The sequence below is a fragment of the Pipistrellus kuhlii genome, unplaced genomic scaffold (genome assembly GCF_014108245.1).
Source record: "Pipistrellus kuhlii isolate mPipKuh1 unplaced genomic scaffold, mPipKuh1.p scaffold_m20_p_36, whole genome shotgun sequence".
NCBI lineage: Eukaryota > Metazoa > Chordata > Mammalia > Chiroptera > Vespertilionidae > Pipistrellus > Pipistrellus kuhlii.
This window is the reverse complement of record NW_023425536.1, coordinates 3,956,159-3,978,823: the sequence shown is the minus strand read 5'-3', so window position 1 is coordinate 3,978,823 and position 22,665 is coordinate 3,956,159. Positions and strand designations below refer to the sequence as shown.

Here is a 22,665-nt window from a genome sequence, read left to right as displayed (position 1 = left end):
GCTCACATTTATCACTTGTTTTTCACTGCTCTTAGAATAATGACCTGACCAGACCAAATAAGGCCCTCCCTCTTTGCAACCCAGTTCACTGGTTTTCTTTGAGCACGTGCCTGGGCTGTGTATGGACCCACCTGCTCCTGCTCCTGCCATCCTTCAGATGGCAGCTCAGCTTAATCAGCACTTGCTAGGGGAAGCTTCGGGTTCCTTTTCTACCTCGTAGGGAAGTCTGTGCCTTTCCTTCGGGGCACTTTTCTGTCGATATACTGAGAAATCCATAAATCACAGAGTTAGTATCTCCTACAACATAATGCCTGGCACATGGTGTTAGGAGGAGGGGAAAAAGAAGGCTTTTCTTTTTCTTTGCTGTAGCCTTCCAGACTTCTGAGCAGCACCTGGTAATTAAACCTCAAGATTGTTAGCTCCTCTCTTCAAACATTCCCTCTGTTCAAACGCCCTCTGTTCAAACTATAACACAAGTTACTTTCAAGGCTACATTCTTGCATACACTTCTCCCTGCTGGTTTACAACCCAGGGATAATTAGTAGAAAGTTCTCTTCCCATTTCCCTTCAAACAAGCCTCTGTTAAACACTTCACAACTCTTGCTCTAAGAATATTATACAGACTTAGGAAACATCATCATAAGACACCTCCCTAGGACATCTGCCGGGATTGTTTCCTAAAGAACTAACAAAGACAACTCCTCTTGATGTCTTCTCAATGTCACTTAGCAACAGCAGCAGCCGAAAAACCTCCCTGCCTTCCTTGCCCAAGGCTTTAAAAGGAAGGGCAGCTTTTTTGTTCTTTGCCCTGACATTGATTAGCACAGCTCTTTCTCTTTGGGGAAAGTAAAAATAAGCTTTCTGTTTACATTCCTCTCTTCTTTTATTATTTTAAAAAATACATCTTACTGATTTCAGAGAGGAAGGGAGGGGAGAGAGAGAAACAACAATGATAAGAGAGAATCACTGGCTGTCTCCTGCACACCCCACGCTGGGGATCAAGCCCTTAACAGAGCATGTGCCCTGATTAGGAATCTAACTGCGACCTTCATGTTCATAGGTCCATGCTCAACCACTGAGCAGGCCAGCTGGGCGCTCTCTCTCCTTTTAGTGGTGAATTCTTCGCAGCCCTCATCGCTGGCCAAAACCTCTAACACACAGTAAATGTCCAATGGGTAAATGATTATACAAACTTCAGAGAAGAGTAGCCAATAATGAACGCTGAGAGTCCAGTCCCAGAGAGAACACAAGTGGTCTCAACCCACCCACACATGCGGGCCTGCCTGGACCACAAACTCCGCGCTCCTCCCGGTAGCTCTGCCCCTCCCTGTGAGTCGAGGGGTGGGGCATAGAGGTCGCAGGACGTGACAGAAGCCGGCCTCTGATTGGCCTGCCAGGCGTGCCCGCTAGGAAAAGGGGCGTGTCCAATCGCTCTGATTGGCTGTCTGCCCGCGGCGAGCCGGGCGTCGGGGGCTGCGCGGGGGCCCGCGCGGGGAAAGAGGGCACCGGGCAGGGAGGGCTGCAGCGACGGGCGCGATGGGTCCTCGCCGCCGGCTCCGCTGAGACTCGCTCGCGTGGGCTGCCCCCGGCGGGCCCGCAGGGCCGCGGCGGCATGAAGGGCTCTCTGGGGAGCCCCGTGGCCGCGGCCGCCGCGGGCGCCGCGATGCAGGAAAGTTTCGGCTGCGTCGTGGCCAACCGCTTCCACCAGCTGCTGGACGACGAGTCTGACCCCTTCGACATCCTGCGCGAGGCCGAGCGCCGGCGCCAGCAGCAGCTGCAGCGCAAGAGGCGGGACGAGGCGGCGGCGGCGGCGGCCGGGGCCGGTCAGCGCGGCGGCCGGAGCCCGGCCGGGGCCTCGGGCCACAGACCCGGCGCGGCCGGCGGCCGGCGGGAGTCCCAGAAGGATCGCAAGGGCCTGCCGGCCCCCGGCGCGCCGCAGCCGGACAGCCCCGGGGGCGGCCCGCAGCCGCTCGGGACGCGCGCCCCGCCGGGCCCCTTGACGCCCCCGGGTGAGCGCGGCGGCGGGCGGGAAGGAGGGAGGGCTCACGGGGGTCACCCCTCTGCACCGCCCCGCGCCCCGCTGGGAGGCTGCGGCCGCTGCTCCCCGGAGGGGAGGGGCCTTTGGGCGGCCGGGAGGGGCCGGGGGTCCTGGTGGCCGAAGCCGGTGGCGGGAGAGCGGGGTGGGCGTCGTCGCGCGCTCTGACCTTTCCCAGGCCCTTGGGGGGCGGGGGGTGCAGCCTCGGGGTACGGGCCTCTCCAGCTGGGCAGAGTGAAGGACACTGCCGGGGGGGTGACCAGGGGGGTCGCTCCCCCGGGTCTGCCTCCTCCAGCCGCCCTCTGCCCGGAGCGGAGGGAGAGGCGGGGGCGGCGGGGCGGGAGGCGCGGGGAGCGGCCTCTGTGATGGAGGGAGGCCCGGTGACCGCGGAGGCTGTGACGTCGGCGCCCGCGGATGCTGAGGGTGGCGCGGGGTTCCCGTGCCTTCCGCCCACCCCCTGGCCGTAGCCCCCCGCATCCAGCCGGCTTTATTTTAAACACCGCACGTGGTGCCGGCGGGATGCGGGACTCGTGCTTCCCTCCGGCTGCTTCCTGTCACCTTGGCCACCGGCTCCTGCGGGTGGAGGGGGAGGCTCACCGGGACCGCATCAGGGGCGCAGCCAGCGGAGCACAGCTGTGCGGCCCGCGGGCCTAAAGCAGGGCCCCGAGGTTGGCCCGAGAGGAGAGGTGGACTGAGATGTGTGGTTCCACCCCTGCAGCCGCCGTTAGCCGCGTTTTCAGCTCGGCTCTGCCCGCCAGGGCCCCCTGCTTAGTCAACATTGTGCCCCCCTCAAATGGGCAGTGACAGAATGGTTGCGGAGATGTGAAGCTCAGCTTACGGCCAGTAATACAGTGATAACTGTGTAGACTCCAGCGGGGGATCCCTTTGTGAGTTACATAAATGTCTCCCACTACGCGTGCACCCAAACATAATATAATATTGAATGTCAACTGTAAATTGGAAAATTACAGAAATATTAAATTGTGCCTTCCAACCCTGGGGAAACAGCTGATTTAAGTATTGGAGCTTTGACTTCTGAAATTAGGTGATGTTTACCTTGAGCTGTGAAAAGTGCAGTCCAGTGACATCCCTTGGGAGTCAGGAAATAAGTCACTCTAATACAGATGTTGAATGTATTAAAAAAGTTATTCAAGACCCCTTGGTAGGCCAGTAAGTTCATGAGAGTGTTTAAATAGAGTGAGACTATGATATACATTTTGTAGTAAGTTATATTTTTTCCTCAAATTTATTTAGCCAAATAGTATAGTAATAAAAGAATGGAGAAAGGCTAATAAGCTTTTCCTCTCCCTTTATATTTTAACAAATGAGAATGGATATTTCATGCTGTGAAACTGCATTTAGTGTTACTAACATATCACTTTTTAACTCTTTCAAAATTAAGAATGCCCTGCATTTTTGTTATAAAGTTTGAAACAAGTTAGAAATGTATGAAGTGGAAATCCTTTATTTTTCCAATTCTTAACACCTCGTATTTATATACATTAATGCACAAAATTATTTCCTCTTTTCTTATTTTTAAAAATATATTTTTATTGATTTCGGAGAGGAAAGGAGAGGAAGAGAGATAGAAACATCAATGATGAGAGAGAATCATTGCCTTCTGCTAGCTCCCCATTGGGGATCCAGCTGCACCTGACCTGGTTCACAGGTCAATGCTCAACCACTGAGCCACTGCAGCTGGGCCTATTTTTTATTTTGTTTTCTAAGTTTAAATGATATAAACTGGGTTGCAGTCTGCTTCTTTCACTTAGCCTTGTAATCTAGTATATGGATAACTTTTTTTTGTCAATTATTCATGAACCAGGTGATCTGGGTTTTGAGAACTATATTAAAGTTCTTTAATTTTGTAGTTGGAATGGAAATTTTGTCTTTCTAGTTCTTTTTTCAAGTATGTGTTATTTCAGGAGCTAACAGCTCATTAATTTCTGCCTATGCACTTACTGTACTAAGCTTCTCTGTAATGGATGTTAGGGAGCTACTCTCAAAGTTTTGTAGCCCTAATTTATATGTACTGTTCTTTTCTAACACTCAAAAAAATTTAATTTAGTTAGAATATTGTGAGAGAGCCAAAACCAGTTTGGCTCAATGGATAGAACATCCACCTGCAGACTGAAGGGTCCCGGGTTCGATTCTGGTCAAGGGCATGTACCTTGGTTGTGGACACATCCCCATTGAGGGTTGAGCAGGAGGCAGCTGATGGATGTTTCTCTCTCATCGATGTTTCTGCCTTTCCCTCTCCCTTCTCTGTAAAAAAAATCAATAAAATATATATTTTTTTAAAAAAGAATATTGTGAGTGAATACTTAGTGTAGTTAAGAAACAAAGTCAAAACATGTTTGGCTTATAATGGAAACATTTATTAATCTCAAAAGGATGTGGAAATGTTAAGATTTTCCCATTGAGGTTTTTAGTATCCTTCACTATTTAGCAATATACAATGACCCCCTGAGTAACTTGGGTCCACTTGCATGTGGACTTTTCATTTGACCCAAGTTGTTCAAGAGTCAACTGTACGTTGACCCTGTGTGAGCCTTGCTCAATGACTTTGTTCTTGAAGTCCTTGGGGGCCGTTTCGTCTTTACTTTTCTTAGCCTTTCAGGATGATTGTTTTTGAGTCAAAGTTCAACTTTATTTTGTAGAAATCTCATTGAAAATTTTATTGTATGTGGTCCCTTCGTGGGCGTGGCGTTAGATCAGCGAACCAGCTGCGTGTGCCAGCCTTCTAGTGGAAAGGGCTAGTGAAATTCAGTGTTTGCATTATCCACTTGGAGCTGCTGACCCAGCACAGAAAGCAGCTAGGTTCAATTGTAGTCTTCATCTTTTAGCGCTGAATTGGGGGGAAACAATTGTACCCCTGTTGTCTTTCTGTTTTGGGTTTTGAAGAAAGAAGTATTTGTATGGTGTTGGAACTTTGTTAATAAATGTGCCCAAATTATAAAATTCAGACAGAAAATATAAAGTAGGAAAATGGAAAAATACGTGTAAACATCTTAAGAGTCATGTTTGTTTGTCTAACTTGGAGTGGAGACCAGCTGTTTAAGAAATACATTTAATACTTTTACAGCCATAGAACCAATCGAAGGGTAATTTATAGAAAAGTCAAAGTACTGTAATAAAATTATAAATAATGTTTGAGATGGGGGCCTTTTAAGTGTATACAAAGAAAAGATAAATGCTTTTAGAATATTATTTTGAAATGACAAACATTCTTCATGACAAACATATTTACCAGGTATTGCATGCCTATCAAACACAGACTCTGCTTACAGTTGTTAAAGCATCGAACTGGAGGGGAGTAGAGTATGGGGAGATGAGAGAGGAAAATGGCCGGGTCGCCGTCCCAGCTGAGTGCCAGCTCCACATGTGAGAGATGCATGTTTGGGTGCTGATGGGCCCATGTATGATTTGGCTAGACAAGTTTGGCCTCATATTTGAAAAGTATGATCATAAATACCAGGAAATAGCAGAAAAATCTGTTTCTAAATAAAAGCAAGATAATAGTGGTATAAGCTGTATTTAAAAACAAAAACCTTAGTACCGATGATAAACTATACTTGGGGTTCTAAAAAAAATTTAAAGTATAGGGCATTAGTCTTAGAAGTTTCTGGATGTAGCTTATTTAATAAAGCTGCTGTTGTGAAACGTCATTGATTTAGCAATTATCTATATCCTAGCTATCACAGAGTCATGGTGCAATACCTATAATTATAGGTTAGTTGGTGTAGTCTGTTTAATTTTATCATGCTTTTCATGACATAAGAGAAAGCCTGTAATTCAATAGGAACTTGAAACTTTTATTAAAAAGTAATCGATACTGGCTGTAGTAATATAAGCAACTTTCCTTCTCTAAACTTCTACAGTTCCCGTGACGGTGGTTTCTAGAAGAGTTAAGTGTAAAAGTACCTGTGAGTGACGTGCTGCTGTAGACCTTGTATTCACCTCTCCCCTCTGATTCTTTGCGTGCAGGCCAGAAGCGAACTCCTAGAAGAGGGGAGCAGCAAGGATGGAATGATAGCCGGGGGACAGAGGTGACACTGGATAGAGCAGAGCGGAGATCCTACAGGGAATATCACCCTTATGAGACCGAGAGGCAGGCGGACTTTACACCTGAGAAGGTTACACAAGAAAAGTATGTACTGCACACAGATCTGGGCGAGGAGGGTTTAGGAGCCAGAACGGTTCTCAGAGAACTGCTAGCCTTGGTGACCTCTCCGTGCTGCCAGTCCCGGGAATAATTTAAGTAGCACATCATATTACCTTAGGTGCCACATGAAGGATCTTCCCTTTACCTCCTAAATGACCTTAAATCTTGGTTCAGGCAATGATTTTACAATTAAAAAATGAAGTCTTTATTGCTAACTATGAAAAGCACTCTCATAAAAATACTGCACAGAAGTATGTTCAAGTGGTCACATTTTTTTTTTTTTTTGAAGTTTAGGCTAGGGATATAATTATGTTTTTGGTTTAGTATTATTTTAGACTTGATGAATTGATTTTATATTGGTTTTTATTATTTGTTTTTTAAATTGCTTTCAGAGAGGAAGGAAGAGGGAGAGAAATAGAAACATTAATGATGAAAGAGAATCATTGATTGGCTGCCTCCTGCACACCCCCTCCTGGGGATCGAACCCGCAACCCTGGCATGTACTCTGACTGTAATTGAACCGTGACCTCCTGGTTCATGGGCCACTGAGACATACCAGCTGGGCAATACTTCTTCAACTTCTTGACTACTAATCTCATTTACAAGTTTTAACTAAAGAATTTAGCTTTGTAAAACTATACTCGAGTCCATTAAAACAAGCCGAAAAAACAAGAAAGTCCCGCAGACTAGCTCAGTGTGAGAGAGCTGAGCAGATGGTGACTTCTGCAGATCTGTTCGCTAGCAGTTACATGTCTAAAACATTGAAGTGGTGTATCTGCCACCATGTGGGAGGTGCGGGTTAGAAAAAGGTTTAATTCTGCCCTTTTTTGGAGATTGCTTAAAATTTGCTGTGTAATGGCCAGTCTGCATGCTTATAAAGAGCTTCTGAATCAGAGCAGCTTATTTTAGGAAGCATTTATGTATTATTTTTTTCTCACTTTAGGAATTTATTCTGTGGAAATAACAGAATTATAGCTCAAAAGCACAAGCTCATGTTTCCAGGGTTGTTTTTTTAGTAGCAAAACTATGAGTGTTTAAAAAGGATAAGATAGGTCTTCATATAGTAACATGAAAAGATGCCTATTAAATGAAATCATACATGCAAGCAAGGCTAGGGTAAGGGTAGGATAGGATATGGGGTTATGGAGGGGTTTTTTTTTTTTTCTTTTTACTTTAAAAATAATTTCAGATTTGCAAAAAGTTGCAGTAATTATACAAAGAATTTCCATACACCATTATCCATATTCCTTAAATGTTAACATTTTATCACATTTGCTTTATTATACTCCTCTTCCTCCTTTTCTTTCTTTTCCCCTACACATTCATAGTCTCTCTCTCTCTCTCTGTGTAACACACATATACACAAAACTTTTTTCTTTGTTGTTTTAGATAAGAGTAAGGTGCAGGAATGTCCCTTTATCCGTAACTATTTTAAATGTATTTACTAAAAACATGGTACAGTTATCAAACTTAGTAACTTCAATACAGTTCTGTTGAATTCTCTAAACTGTGTAATCCACAGACTATTCAGATTTCCCCAGTTGTCTTAGTGGTGTCCTTTAGCAAAAGAAAAAGAAGTCAGATTCCGGGTCCAGTCCAAGAATGGGCATTGCCTTTGGTCTTCTTTAATTTGGAACGGCTCCTTAGTCTCCCTTTCTCTTCTATGAATTTGACTTTTTTGGAAAAGGACAGACTGTTTGTTTTGTAGAACAGCTCAGAATTTGAGTTTGTTATTTCCTCATGGAATGAACTTATTTGGCAGGAATAACACAGAAGTGATGCTTGTGCCCTTCTCAGCACATCACATTAAGAATCTGTAGGAATTTTTACTTTCAAGGAAATTTGAATTTTTTTTTACGTCATGTGCCATCAGAAAATATATGTTCCTTCGTTTCTTTAAAAGTACCTTTCTATTAATAAAGGTCCATAAGATCTTTAATAAAAATTTTTATAGTCTCTTGAAACAATTTGGAAAGCATACTAATATAAAATTATAAAGAAAATTAAACTACCTATCTTACTGTCTGAGATGATTACTGTTTTCTTCCTTTTTTATTTTTAATCCTCACCAGAGGTATTTTTCCATTGGTTTTTAGAGAGGATAGAAGCGAGGGAGGGGTAGAGAAAGAGAAACACCGACGTGAGAGAGACACTTTGATTGGTTGCCTCCCACACGTGTCCCAACCAGGACTGGGAACCTGTAACCGAGGTACATGCCTTTGACCAGGAATCAAACCCTTGCCCCTTTGGTCTGCAGGCTGATGCTCTAACCATCGCACATCTGGCTGGGGCTAAACCACTTTTAAATATACAGTTCAGTGGCATTAAGTCTGTTTGCATTGTTTTGTAACCATCACCACCATCCTTCTCCAGAACCTTTTCACTTTCCCCAGCTGTTCCCATTAAACATCAGCTCCCCATTCCCCATATAGAAACTTCATTCCCTTACCTGTAAAACATACTCCTGTCTAGTTATTAGGATTGTTGTACAAGAGTGGGTGACGGTATATAAAGTGGGATGCTTGGCTCCACGTTTTTTTCCTTCTGCTTGTGCGTATATAAGAAAGCTTCCCAAGTGGAATATAGGATTCCTCAGTCTCACCAATCTGTGACAAAGAAGATACAATTTATAATAAGGGGAAAGTAAGAGGCAATTGAGAATATATTTAATTAGGGATAGGAGTAAACTTGTGGAGTAAAGGAAAAATGATTAAGGACTTAAAATATGCCAGAACACACAGGTCTATTTTTAAGGTCAGTTTCAATCACTAATATAGCTTAAATGAATTTGCAGTTTTGTGCATATCTGATTGGATTTCATGTAAATTCATACCTGATTTTGACTGTTGGTATTATTTTCCTTGTATGTTGTTTTGCTTCATTTCCTCTCAATTTTTAGGTATCTTTTTTTCTTTTATGGCCTGACTAAAAATTTACTTTTCTTTGGTCATTGTTTTAGAACTCTGCTTTAGGTACTTTAATATAGAATCAAACATTTTTTAAAAAACATATTTTATTGATTTTCTTACAGAGAGGAAGGGAGCAGGATAGAGGGTTAGAAACATTGATAAGAGAGAAACATTGATCATCTGCCTCCTGCACACTCTCCACTGGGGATGTGCCCACAACCAAGGTACATGCCCCCAACTGGAATTGAACCCAGGACCCTTGAGTCCACAGGCCGACACTCTATCCACTGAGCCAAACTGGTTAGGCATAGAATCAAATTTTTCAACAATAATTTCATTTAAAAATTTGCTTTTGCCCTGGCCGGTTTGGCTCAGTGGGTAGAGTGTTGGCCTGCAGTCGGAAGGGTCCTGGGTTCAATTCTGATCAGGGGACATGCCCGGGGTTGTGGGATTGATCCCCAGTAGGGGGCGTGCAGGATGCAGCCGATCAATGATTATCTCTCATCATTAATGTTTATTTGTTGTCTCTCTCCCTCTCTGAAATCAATAATAAAAAAAAGTGTGTGTGTGTGTGTGTGTGTGTGTGTGTGTATATATATATATATATATATATATATACACATACATATACATGCATACATATATACATTTATATATATCTATATATATCTCGCTTCTCGGCCTTTTGGCTAAGATCAAGTGTAGTATCTGTTCTTATCAGTTTAATATATATATATATAAACTGGTTTTGGTCAGAGGTGATTAGAGACAAAATCCAACTTAAACATTTATTTAGAATGGTGTCTGGCATAAAGTTAATGATTGATGCTTCTTTACTTTTTTATCTTTTTGAGTAAGGAGAATTGGGAGTTTTGTATCTTTTTACCCGTGATTGAATAGTAGCTTTTAAAATGTTTTTATTGATTTAAGAGAGAGAAGAAGGGGGAAGAGAGAAACATCGATCTGAGAGAGAAACACCAATCGGTTGCCTCCCGCATGCATCCCAATCTGGGATTAAACCTGCCACCTGGGTCCTGACCGGGAACTGAACTAGCGACCTTTTGACCTTTCCATGTACAGGATGATGCTCAATTGAGCCACACTACTATTATAGTATTTTAATGCAGCATTTTCAGCCATAGATACAGACCTCTCGTCTTGGCATTGGAGCCACAAATAATGCCCCATTAGATTTCAATAAGCAATTTCTTGTAGTTTTAGATGTTTTTAAAAACCTTGACAAATTAAAAAACAAATTTGTCTTATTAAACTAGGGTTTAGTGATGAGAAAGATGTGTCTTCCTTCAGGAGCTTTGAGTCTAGTGGAAGAGAAGGGAGTCCTTGTGGAGTGATGGTGACCAGCAGGGAGGCAGCGCTGGGTATGAGGGAAGTGGGCAGGCAGTCAGGCCTGGGTCCGGTGGGTGTGGCAGGGGAAAAGGAGGAGTGGAGAAAGGCCCCAGTAGCTGGTTTGGGTGCTTTTGTGTTGGGAGTTAGGGACCATAGGAGGAGCAAGGGGTCACTGTTGGTCACACATCTGCAGGGCTGGGGATGTGCAGAGGGGGGTGTCCAGGAAGAATCTGGCTTTGTGGCCTGGAGTCAGAGAGACCTGGGGAAACATGAATGAGGGCCATGGAGCACTGGCATAGAGGCCAGGGCGGTGTGCAGGGGACAGGGGGTTGGGAGTGCCAGCACCCTTCAGGACAAATGGGGATCCAGAAGAGCAGGCAGCTGTGTGCGGAGCACCGACACGTAGGTGAGAAAGGCAAGGTGTGGAGCTTTTCCCTTTGACCCCGAATCGCCTGCCTCTGAGAAGTAGCAGTGGCTGTGGAGCAGGAGGAGGAGTACCTTGTCAATTTTGTACCATGTTTGGGTATTACCTATTAAAAAATTATTTTTTAAGGACAGATAGGGAAAGAGGAGCCAGGCAAGTCAGAGGAAAATTAGTGGTTGGCAGTGTCACATGGTGAAGAGGGGTCATGGCTTAAAGACAGAAGTTACTATTGGGTTTAACAACAAGAGATTGTCTTTAGCTCTTCTTGGACGTTTATGTAGAGAATGGGGATAGCAGTCAGGTTGTCATAGGATATTTCAGCCCCAGATGTCACTGACTGGTTGTGTGTTTGGGAGGGACCAAAATTTGAAGTTTAACCATCTTTTAAATTATACAGACATTCCAAATTTAACTTAAATATTTAGTATTAGAAGTGGAATTAATCTTAGATTTAGTTTATTTAACCTCGTTTTTGAAAAATATGTTTGTGGGTGTGTTTTTTTAATTGATTTTAGAGAGAGGAAGAAAGGGAGAGGGGAGGAGGCAGGAAAGGAAGGAGAGAGAGGAGAGAGAGAGAGAGAGAGAGAGAGAGAGAGAGAGAGAGAGAGAGAGAGAGAGAGAGATATCAAATTGAGAAGGAACCATCAATTAATTGCCTCCCACACATGCACCCAGACTGGGGACAGAACCAGCAACTTGGGCATGTACCCTGATCAAAAATGGAACCCGAGACCTTTTGGTGCATGGAACAATGCTCAATAAACTGAGCCACACTGGCCAGGTCCTAACCTCATTTTACAAATGTGGAAACCAGGTCCAGAGAGGGGGGGAGGGGTGCCCCTCTACAGATTAGTGTTAAGACCTGCCTAGGACCTGCTCTCACCAGCTTCCCCATTTAGTAGCCATATGACCTTGGGCAAGTACCTACCTTCCTCACATTTGGGCAGCAGTAGTATATTACAGATTTGTTTGTGTGAATTAAATAACTATGTGAAGTGCTCAGAACAACAACAGGCATAGTATGTGCTCAGTAAAAGTTAACTATTCATTGTGCAGGCCACCATTCTTTCCAATATAGTATAGCCATAATAGCCTTCTAGAATATTTTTTTCTTAAAAAAACCTTTGCTGTTTAATCCATCACTTTGTGTTTACCATGTTTTCCTAGACCAGCGGACAGGTTTGATCGGGACAGACCCCTGAGAGGACGAGGGGGCCCCAGGGGGGGTCTGCGGAGCAGAGGCCGAGGTGGTCCCGGGAACAGAGCTTTTGATCGTTTTGACCAAAGAGGAAAACGGGAGTTTGAGAGATATGGTGGAAATGATAAAACGTAAGTTCCTTTATAAGTGTTATTTTCACTTTAAGACCTTAGTCATACATAGTATGAATCTGTTACGTATTAATATATCTAGTTGACTTTATATTTATAAAGAGCTGATCCTGAGATAGCTCTTATTATCAATTTCTCTGAATTGAATATTGACTAGAGACCAGCTTGCAGTTTAAAGAAATACTATTTCTTTCTGTAGAACAATCAGAACTGAAGATAACATGGGTGGATGTGGAGTTCGCACCTGGGGATCCGGAAAAGATACCAGGTACGCTGCAAATGTGTGCATTCTGTGAACCTACAATAAGTGGAAATCTCCATCCTTGTTTGCCTTTCATGAAAATTATGTCCTCTGCTGTGTTTGCAAGTGTCTTTATACTGTGTTCCTTAAATAAGGGTTGATTTTAGGCTTTTGTTTAGTGAGATAACTTTTAAAAATGGGTTTGCTAAAATTTATTAAAAATGTACAAAACTCAACTCCAAGAAAACAAACAACCCAATTTAAAAATGGGCAAAGGACCTGAGTAGATCCAAAGTGGACATACAGATGGCCAAGAGACGTATGAAAAGATGCTTAGTGTCACTAATCATCAGAGAGGTGCAAAATAAAACCACAATGAGAAATCCCATGTCAGGATGGCTACCACAACAAATCAACAAACAACAGTGTTCGCTAGGATGTGGAGAAAAGGGAACCTTTCTGCACTGCTGCTAGGAATGGGGACTGGTGCGGCCACTAGAAAGCAGTATAGAGTTACCTCAAAAAATTAAAAATGGAACTGTCTATGACCCAGCAATTCCACTTCTGGGAATTTATCTAAAGAATCCGAAACACCTATTTGAAAGAATATTTGCACCCCTATGTTCATTGCAGCATTATTAGAAGAGCTAAGATCTGGAAAAGCCCAAGTGCCCGGCAGTAGATGAGTAGATAAAAAGCTGCGGTACATTTGCACGATGGAATATTACTCTGCTTAAAAAAAAAAAAAAAAAAAAAAAAAGGAAATCTTAACCCTTTGCAACACATGGATGGACCTGAAGAGTCATTGAGTGAAATAAACCAGTCAGAGAAAGACAAGTGCCATATGATTTCACTCATATGTGGAATTTAATGAACAAAATAAACTAACAAACAATAAAAACAGATTCATACAGAGAACAGAATGATGCTGTTAGAGGGACGGGGGTAGGAGGGCTGGGTGAAAAAGGTGAAGGGATTAAGTGGGGGAAAAAACCCTCATAGACAACAGTATGGTGATTACCAGAGGGGGCGGGGGATTGTAGGATGGGAAAAGGGAGCATGAGCCGTGATAGAGGAGACTTGACTTGGGGTGGTGAACACCCAATATATGTCTCTATATGACTGTATGTCTCCTAGCAACTGGCATGTCCAATGGGAAGATCAAAGGTGCCCTGTGGCACTCATTTTGGATTGGTTTGTGAGCTCTAAACTCAAAGCTCTTAGGTGGTGGTAATCTTTGAGAGATTTTTCGTAGCTTAAGACTTTTAATTGTTTACTTATATTGAGATTTTTTTGATTTGCCATGAAAACTGTGCAGTATAGTGGAGTTATGTGCTACTTTTGGTGAATGAGGAAAGAGGAGAGGTAAGCCTAACCTATCAGTGATGCGTTCCTGGCTGGCCAGGCCCGATGCTGCCGGCTCAGTGTAGGGGGAGGATTCGAACCATTTCCGGTGTTATGGTTTTTAGAACAGTTTGTCATAAAGTATCTGTGCTAAAAAATAGAGTTTGCTCCATCCGCATAATTTAAAATATAACAACAGATATTTTTTTGTTACTAATTGAAATAGACACCCATAATGCAGTTTGCAGCAATGCTGCCTTCCAACATCTGTTGTGAAGAGCAGAACAGTTTAGTAATCAGGGAACATTTGGCTAAAATCTGTTGGCGTCATTCATTTAAGTGTGAAGTGAGAGTGAATTTGAGCTGGGAAACAAGGCTTTGATGTGTTCAGCATAGTGTTGTGGAACATAAGTGTGCAAGCGGGCATGGTCTGAATTGGAAAAACTGAAGTCAGAGTGGACTTGGCCCTGGCTGACGCTGCATCTTTCCTCTAGTTTGTTTGTTTGTTTGTTTATTTATTTATTTATTTATTTATTTATTTAAATATATATTTTGTTGATTTTTTACAGAGAAGAAAGGAGAGGGATACAGAGTTAGAAACATCGATGAGAGAGAATCATCGATCAGCTGCCTCTTGCACACCCACTACTGGGGATGTGCCCACAACCAAGGTACATGCCCTTGACCGGAATCAAACCCAGGACCTTTCAGTCCACAGGCTGATGCTCTATCCACTGAGCCAAACCGGTTTCGGCTCTTTCCTCTAATTTATCCAGCATTGGTGATTGACATTAAACAGAATAAAAAGTCTGCCAAAGCAAATTGTGCCTCATATTGACACTTGATTGTTTTGTACTTGTGGGCATATGGTTCTATAAGACCTGTAAGTACAATGTTAATTTTATGTTTATTCACAAAATAATTTAGGTCAATATAGGGGGGAGGTCTGTGATTTTTTTTTCTTTAAAATCAATGGCTCAAGTTTTAGAAATACCGGTTTTTACAAAGTTTCTTTGTAGTCCTCTGCTTTTTTTCCTTCCCTGTTTCTTTGTAGCATTTTATGAATTTTAAAAATATATATTTTTATTGATTTCAAAGAAAAATGGAGAGGGGGAGAGAGTTAGAAACATCAACTGTTTTATGTTTTTTGAAAGCTATGACTGTCAGTGCACCTGTGTTTTTTATCCTGTTGGCTTATTACGTGGCCAAGAGACAGAGAAACTTGGAGTAATTTAAGCACTGTGGCTGCTGATGCTAACACCTCCCGTGACCCCGCAGGGTCAGGCTGTGATGCAGAGGGCCTTGTGAAGGGCCTCCGCCAGGCGGGTGGACCACATGGATGTCCTTCCAACACAAGTACATTTGGTTCAGGACCTTTTTAAAAAGTAAAAATCAGTCATTCTAATTTTGCATTGAAAAACTTGAGTTGTTATTTTAAAATCTGATTACAATAGCTTTGATTCGAAAATTAAAGATATTAGTGTAGCCCTAGCCAGTTTGGCTCAGTGGATAGCGTGTCAGCCCGCAGACTGAAGGGTGCCAAGGTTCGATTCCGGTCAAGGATTCTACCTCAGTTGCAGGCTCCATCCCTGGCCCAGTCGGAGCCTTTGGGAGACAACCAATGTATGTCTCTCTCTCTCACATTGATGTTTCTCTCTGTTTTCCCTTCCACTCTCTCTCAAAAATCAATGGGAAAATATCCTCGGGTGAGGATTAATAATAAAAAATAGTGTAAAAAGTCTATTCTGTTATTACAGTTCAATTTCTTTATTTTAGAAAAAATAGCCTATTTTATGAAGCTGGGTTCTGTATGTAGAGTGTAAAATATTTCTAATGGATATGTAATGTCCATTATATACTCCAATATATTTACTAATTTTAGCATTTTCCTGAAAATGAAATTTCTTTGCTGGGATTAATTTTAAGTAATTAATTTTTAAGTAATGTGCTGATAGGATTAATGTTACCACAAAAAGGAAGCATTAAAGTCATGTATGTTAAAATTCAAATAGTTATTACCAACTTGTTTGAAATCCAACGCACTATTTCTGTGGAATGTTTTTACTTTCTTACCATTTTCTAAAAGTTTGATATGGCATATTCTTATCTATTAATATTGTAAGTTGTTTTATGGCTCCTATTAATAATGGGAATTTCCTAAGTTCAGAAGAGTTTTGAATATTTCTTCTGGTCCTTTATAATCTGTTTCAATTTTAGACCATTCATAGAAACTTCTATTTCTCTAAGTACCTTTCCCATTTGTGAAAATAATTTACATGGATTATCAGTTGAGAGCATTTTGTCTTTCTTGTGTTAATATGGATTACCTGTGTGTAACTCCTTGAAGGATATCTACTTAAGAAAAGGACGCAATAATATGTTTCTCTCTCTTTCTCGAATATCTAAGAGCCTTGCTGTTAACAAGTTTGTGTGACTGGAATGGTTCTTGCTGCTTTCAGTGACGGGGAGCCAGCTGGGCCTGTGGAGGAGCCCCCGATGGTAGAGGAGTCCCCAGACCCCCTGGAGGAGGGGTCTCCAGCCAAGTAGGTGTTTAATTCTTTTTCCCATTGAGTTATTGTGCTTTTTGTTACTGATTTCTAAGAACGCTTCGTAAAGCAGGAAGCTCAGCCTTTTGTCAAGTCACAGAGGTTGATCTACTTAATGTATTACAAGTAATTGAACTGATTAATAATTCAAATGTAATGAATGGTTAGTAATGATAATGAATTGGTTAAATTTGAGTCTTCTGTCCTGTGTTCATAACCTATTTTCCATCAGCAGCCAGCCATTGGTTTCTGTGATTCCTGCACTCTCTGGCTTTCCTCCTGCCTCTCAGCTCCTTTGCAGACTCATCCTTGTCTCTCTGGCCAGGGAAAAGGAAGGCTTCAGCAGAACCCTGAAGACTCATATTATTGTAATATCACACTATCTTGATTACCTTTGAGTCACTTTTAATCTGTTTTCTCTTGCAATTTATTTATTCAACAACTAGATCATGTGTCCTAAGAGTTTTCCAGAGTCAGAATTTTACCGAAACATCCCGTATGCTGGTAAATACTTAATGCCTGGTTCTCTAGGGTGAAAAGCACACATCTGTTGCGCTTGCTGGTTTCTGTGGTGCAAATATTCTTAATTGGCGGATTTTAAAAAAGCCAGTGTGCCCTAGCTGGTTTGGCTCAGTGGACTGAAGGGTCTTAGGTTTGATTCCGGCCAAGGGCACATGCTCGGGTTGTGGGCTCAACTCCCAGTAGGGGTTGTGCAGGAGGCAGCCTATCAATGATTCTCTTGCATCATTGATGTTTCTATGTCTCTCTTCACTCTCCCTTTCTCTCTAAAATCAATAAAAACATAGTAAAAACAAAAAAACCCAACCAATGTAACATCATTGAATGCAGAGTTGGGGAGAGATGTGCAGTCAATACACCATCATGTAGTATTTTCACTGTGCACATACAATAGACATAAATAGCCCCATGAGCACAGATAGAGGCAAATTGTAGTGAAATAATTAGGGAATGGTGAGTTGTGAGCATTTATTAGCTTGTTTTATAATATAGTTAATTAAAAAAGTATACAAGTTAGTTTTAAACAATGACCGTGTTTAATATTTGGCTCACAAAATTCCTGAAATTTTAACAATTGGCTTTATGACTTGATGCAAGCCAGCCAGTTCCAGCACAGCATTTCTAGTAGAGTAGTTGGACATGCTTCTCTGTCCCTATATTTTGGGTATTTCCTGAAAAGGAGTAATGAGAGACAGAAGTTTAATCAAATTCAGGTTCTCCCTGGCTATTGTGGCTCAGTGATTGAGTGTTGCCTCATGCACCAAAAGGCTGCCGGTTCAATTCCTGGACACATACGAGGCTGTAGTTTCAGTCCCCAGTCAGGGTACGTACAAGGGGCAACTGATTGATACTTCTTTCACACATCAATGTTTCTCTCTCTCTCTCTCTCTCTCTCTCTCTCTCTCTCTCTCTCTCTCTCTCTCTCTCTTTCTCTCTCTCTCAAATCAATAATAATATTAAAAATTTAGGTTCAACTTTTTGGCAAGATTGTTTAATAGGTTATGGCAGGTCGCTGATTATTATTGCCTTTGTCCATTGGAGCTGCAAGTTGGTGGTAGTCTGTCATTCTTTAGTTATTAGCTGGAATTATCTGCAGTAGAACTAGTTGATTGCACCAAGGTACAAGTTTGTTAAGGAAAGACAAGATAAATAAAAGGTACTTGTTAAATAAAAGGTTAGAAGTACTTCTTATTTATCTGTTTTTAGAATAATGACTTGGTTCCCTAGTGTACTTCAAAGGTGCCAAATCTTTTTAAATGTCATTATGAACTTTGAGATTTAAACATATCTAGTATGTTTCAGTCCACTGAGGTTTTTATTTAAACTGAACCATTTTTATTTTTTTTTAACTAGAGGAAAGCTCTGCAAGTTGATTCTTGATACTTTTGACACATATTGAACGGTCTTGGATAGTTTTCTTGCTGTTGTTCTACAGTTGTCATTTATACTTCCTGTCCCATGCTTCATACTGAGCCATTTTTCGAAGAACCGTAGTCCTTTACTAGGACATGGTATTTAGATACAATGCTTTGGCCACTAGGGATGCTCACTCCCTCTAGGCTCTTGACTATTTCTAAGACATTTAGCTAACAGCAAGGAAATAGACACATACACATATTTCTAAGATAAAATGTGTTGTGGATTAATTTAATATTTTCATTTGAAAGTTAGGACTACAAGATTTTTAGCTAAAGTATTTTATATTTGTGTCTTTTTCTTCCATGCTGAAAATCCTAGTTGTTAGTAACATTCTACTTTTATTCATGTGCAACACACAGCAACCACATATAGTATTATCAACACTACCTCCAATAATGATTACTAAACAGTTATAGAGGAAAATGAGTAAATTCATATTTTAAAGGCACTTTAGTTTCTTTTGTTGGTTATATCACCAACTTCATAAACAGTTGGATTAATTTGATTAATTTTGCCTTTAAATTTTAGACATTGAGTTTTTATTTTAGCCTTTTTTATAGTTGTGTAAAATATAATCACATGTTTCTAAAAGTGCAGTCTGATAAAACATGGTATTTTTCAACTATCTTCTATCTCTGCTCTTTCCCTGATTTATATTATAATTTAAAAACTATATAGCCAAAACCGGTTTGGTTCAGTGGATAGAGCATCAGCCTACAGACTGAAGGGTCCTGGGTTCGATTTCGGTCAAGGGCATGTACCTTGGTTGCGGGCACATCCCCAAGTGGGAGGTGTGCAGGAGGCAGCTGATTGATGTTTCTCTCTCATCTGTGTTCCTAACTCTATTCCTCTCTCTTCCTCTCTGTAAAAAAATCAATAAAATATATTTAAAAAAGCAACTATATATTCTCTCTCCCTATCTCTCTCTCTCTGATTATTATTATTATTTTTTAAATATACTTTATTGATTTTTTTACAGAGAGGAAGGGAGAGAGATAGAGAGCTAGAAACGTCGATGAGAGAGAAACATCGACCAGCTGCCTCTTGCACACCCCCTACCAGGAATGTGCCCGCAACCAATGTACATGCCCTTGACCGGAATCGAACCTGGGACCCTTCAGTCTGCAGACCGACGCTCTACCACTGAGCCAAACCTGCTTTGGCTCTCTCTCTGATTATTATGATCTCTGAATGCATAATAATCTGGACACTCAGTGTATATCCTATATAATAAAATGCAACTGTGCAAATTGTCCCTTCAACCAGATGTTCGACCTGCAGGCAGTCTGGCCAACCGCCCATGTCCCCTCCCTCTGGCCAGGCTGGCTGGACTCCATCCATGCATGAATTCATGCACCAGTCCTCTAATATACGCACACATGCACACACACACAGCCACACACACGCACACACACTAAGTGGCCAGATTATTATGCATTCAGAGATCATAATAATCTGACCACTCAGTGTATATACATAAATATATACTTTTTATTGACTTTTGTTTTTGAGAGAGGAAGGGAGAGAAAGAAAAACCTCCATGTGGGAGAGAAATAATGATTGGTTTCTTCTCAGGGATTGAACCCACAACCTGGGTATGAGCCCTGACCAGGGATTGAACCCACCACCTTACAGTGTACAAGACAATTCTACAACCAACTGAGCCACATCGGCCAGGGTTGGAATATATTTTAATCTTAGTATTTCCAACATTTTTTAATGAAAAATTCAAAGCACAGCGAAGTTTAAAGAATTTTACAATAAACACATATACCCACCTGCTATATTGATAAATAATTTGTTTATTGTGAAATGTACAAAAATATTGGAATAAGTGTACATTCATTGTTTTTGATAAATTGCATATGTATCCCATGTAGAATGTTACCATCACCAGGAAGTTCCCTCATCTTCTTCAGAGACATCCACTGCTTTGAGGTTCTTTCTACCACCAGCTTGGCTTTTAAAGTCACTTTGCAGTTGTGTCTATTTTGTTTCCTCTATGGTTAGGTTTCTCTCCTGATTTGCTGAGGTTTCTTATATCATTAGCCTATAATCTAGAACCTTAAATTACATTAGCTTTTCCAGGGCACTTATTATAGATTTGATCTCCTACTAACTCCCCCTTAATGATTTTTTTCTTTTAAGCCTTATATAATTCCAACACTGTATGCTTCCTTCATTTAAACTGTACAATTCAATGGTTTCTGGTATATTACATTATTAAATGTTAAAAATTGTGGTACAGTATATATAACATAAAAATTGTCACTTTAACCATTTTCAAGTGTACAGTTTAATGGTATTACATTCATATTGTGTGTAACCATCTCCACCACCCATCTTCAGAACTTTTTCATTGTTTTAAACAAACTCTGTGCCCATGAAATAATAACTCCCATTCCCCTCCCCTTAATCTCTGATAACCGCCATTCTACTTTGTCCCTATGAATTTGCCTATTTTAGGTACCTCACATAGTGGAATATATTTGTCCTTTTGTGTCTGACTTATTTCACTTAGCATAATGTTTTCAGGTTCATCCTTTTTAAAAAATTTTTAAATTAAATAATTATATGTGTACATATCTTACCATTACCCCACCCTCCCACTCCTATTTATGCCCTCCCTCCCTGGAGTTTTGTGTCCATTGGTTATACTTATATGCATGCATATAAGTCCTTCGGTTGATATCATATCTCCCCCATATCTCCCTACCCTCCCCACTGTAATTTGACAGTCTGCTTGTTGCTTTACTGTCTCTATATCTATCCTTTGGTTCATCAGTTTATAATGTTCTTTATTATCCATAAATGAGTGAGGTCATGTGGTGTTTCTCGTTCGTTGACTGGCTTATTTCACTCAGCATGCTGTTCTCCAATTCCATCCAGGTTGCTGCAAATGATGAGAATTCCTTCTTTTTTATGGCAGCATAATATTCCATTGTGTAGATGTACCATAGTTTTTGGATCCAATCATCTGCTGATGGGCATCTAGGCTGTTTCCAAATCCTAGCTATTGTAAATTGTGCTGCTATGAACATAGGGGTGCATATATCCTTTCTGATTGGTGTTTCTAGTTTCTTGGGATATATTTCTAGGAGTGGGATTACTGGGTAAAATGGGAGTTCCATTTTCAGTTTTTTGAGTAAGCTCCATACTGTTCTCCACAGTGGTTGCACCAGTCTGCATTTGCACCAGCAGTGCACGAGGGTTCCTTTTTCTCCGCAACCTCACCAACACTTGTCGTTTGTTGATTTGTTGATGTTGGCCATTCTGACAGGTGTGAGATGGTACCGCATTGTTGTTTTGATTTGCATCTCTTGGTAATTAATGACTTTGATCGTATTTTCATTTGCCTCTTGGCCTTCCTTTGTCATCTTTTAAAAAGATTCTATTTAGGTCCATTGCCCATTTTTTAATTGGATCATTTATCTCCCTTTTACTTAGTTGTATAAGCTATCTGTAGATTTTGGAGATTAAACCTTTATCAGTGATAACATTTGCAAATATGTTCTCCCACACAGTGGGTTTTCTTGTTATTTTGTTGATGGTTTCTTTTGCTGTAAAAAAGCTTTTTATTTTGATGTAGTCCCATTTGTTTATTTTTCTCTTTAGCTTCCCTTGCCCTAGGGGCAGTATCAGTGAAGAAGTTCTTTTGGCATATGTCTGAGATTTTGCTGCCTGTAATATGCCTCTAGTATTTTTATGGCTTCCCATCTTATGTTTAAGTTCTGTATCCATTTTGAGTTTTATTTTTGTGTATGGTGTAAGTTGGTGATCTAGTTTCATTCTTTTTGCATGTATCTGTCCAATTTTCCCAACACCATTTATTGAAGAGACTGTCTTGACTCCATTGTATATTCGTGCCTCCTTTCTCAAATATTAATTGAGCTTAGTGATTTGGGTTGATATCTGGGTTCTCGATTCTATTCCATTGATCTATATGTCTGTTCTTGTGCCAGTACCAGGCTGTTTTGAGAACAGTGGCTTTGTAATACAGCTTGATATCTGGTATTGAGATCCTTCCTACTTTACTCTTCTTTCTCAGGATTGCTATGGCTATTTGGGGTCTTTTTTTGTTCCAGATGATTTTTTGGAGAGTTCTTTCTAGGTCAGTGAAATATGCTGTTGGTATTTTAATGGGGAGTGCATTGAACCTATAAATTGCTTTGGGAAGTATGGACATTTTGATGATGTTGATTCTACCAATCCATGAACATGGTATGTTCTTCCATCTGTTTTCATCTTCCTCTATCTCTTTTTCAGTGTCCTGTAGTTTTTGGCGTATAGGTCTTTTACCTCCTTAGTTAAGTTTATTGCTAGGTTTCTTAATTTTTTTGGTGCGATGGATTGCCTTTTTAGTCTCTGTTTCTGTAAGTTCACTAGT

General features: G+C 41.1%; 1 protein-coding gene and 1 pseudogene across 2 annotated transcripts in view; both read left to right on the top strand.

Annotated features, from left to right (window-relative positions):
* The first annotated feature begins 1,464 nt into the window (after positions 1–1,464).
* HABP4 (hyaluronan binding protein 4) overlaps positions 1,465–22,665 on the top strand; it is a 37,163-nt gene continuing 15,962 nt past the window's right edge. The window contains exons 1-5 of one of the 2 annotated variants that reach the window (XM_036461363.2): positions 1,466–2,009; positions 6,023–6,185; positions 12,048–12,209; positions 12,409–12,477; positions 16,254–16,337. In XM_036461363.2, the coding sequence (XP_036317256.1) occupies positions 1,613–2,009; positions 6,023–6,185; positions 12,048–12,209; positions 12,409–12,477; positions 16,254–16,337 (875 nt within the window). In that variant the 5' untranslated portion in view covers positions 1,466–1,612. Of the gene's footprint in view, positions 2,010–6,022; positions 6,186–12,047; positions 12,210–12,408; positions 12,478–16,253; positions 16,338–22,665 lie in introns of both variants that reach the window. The other variant, XM_036461364.2, reaches the window with a different exon arrangement.
* Positions 9,779–9,899, top strand: LOC118732254 (annotated as a pseudogene).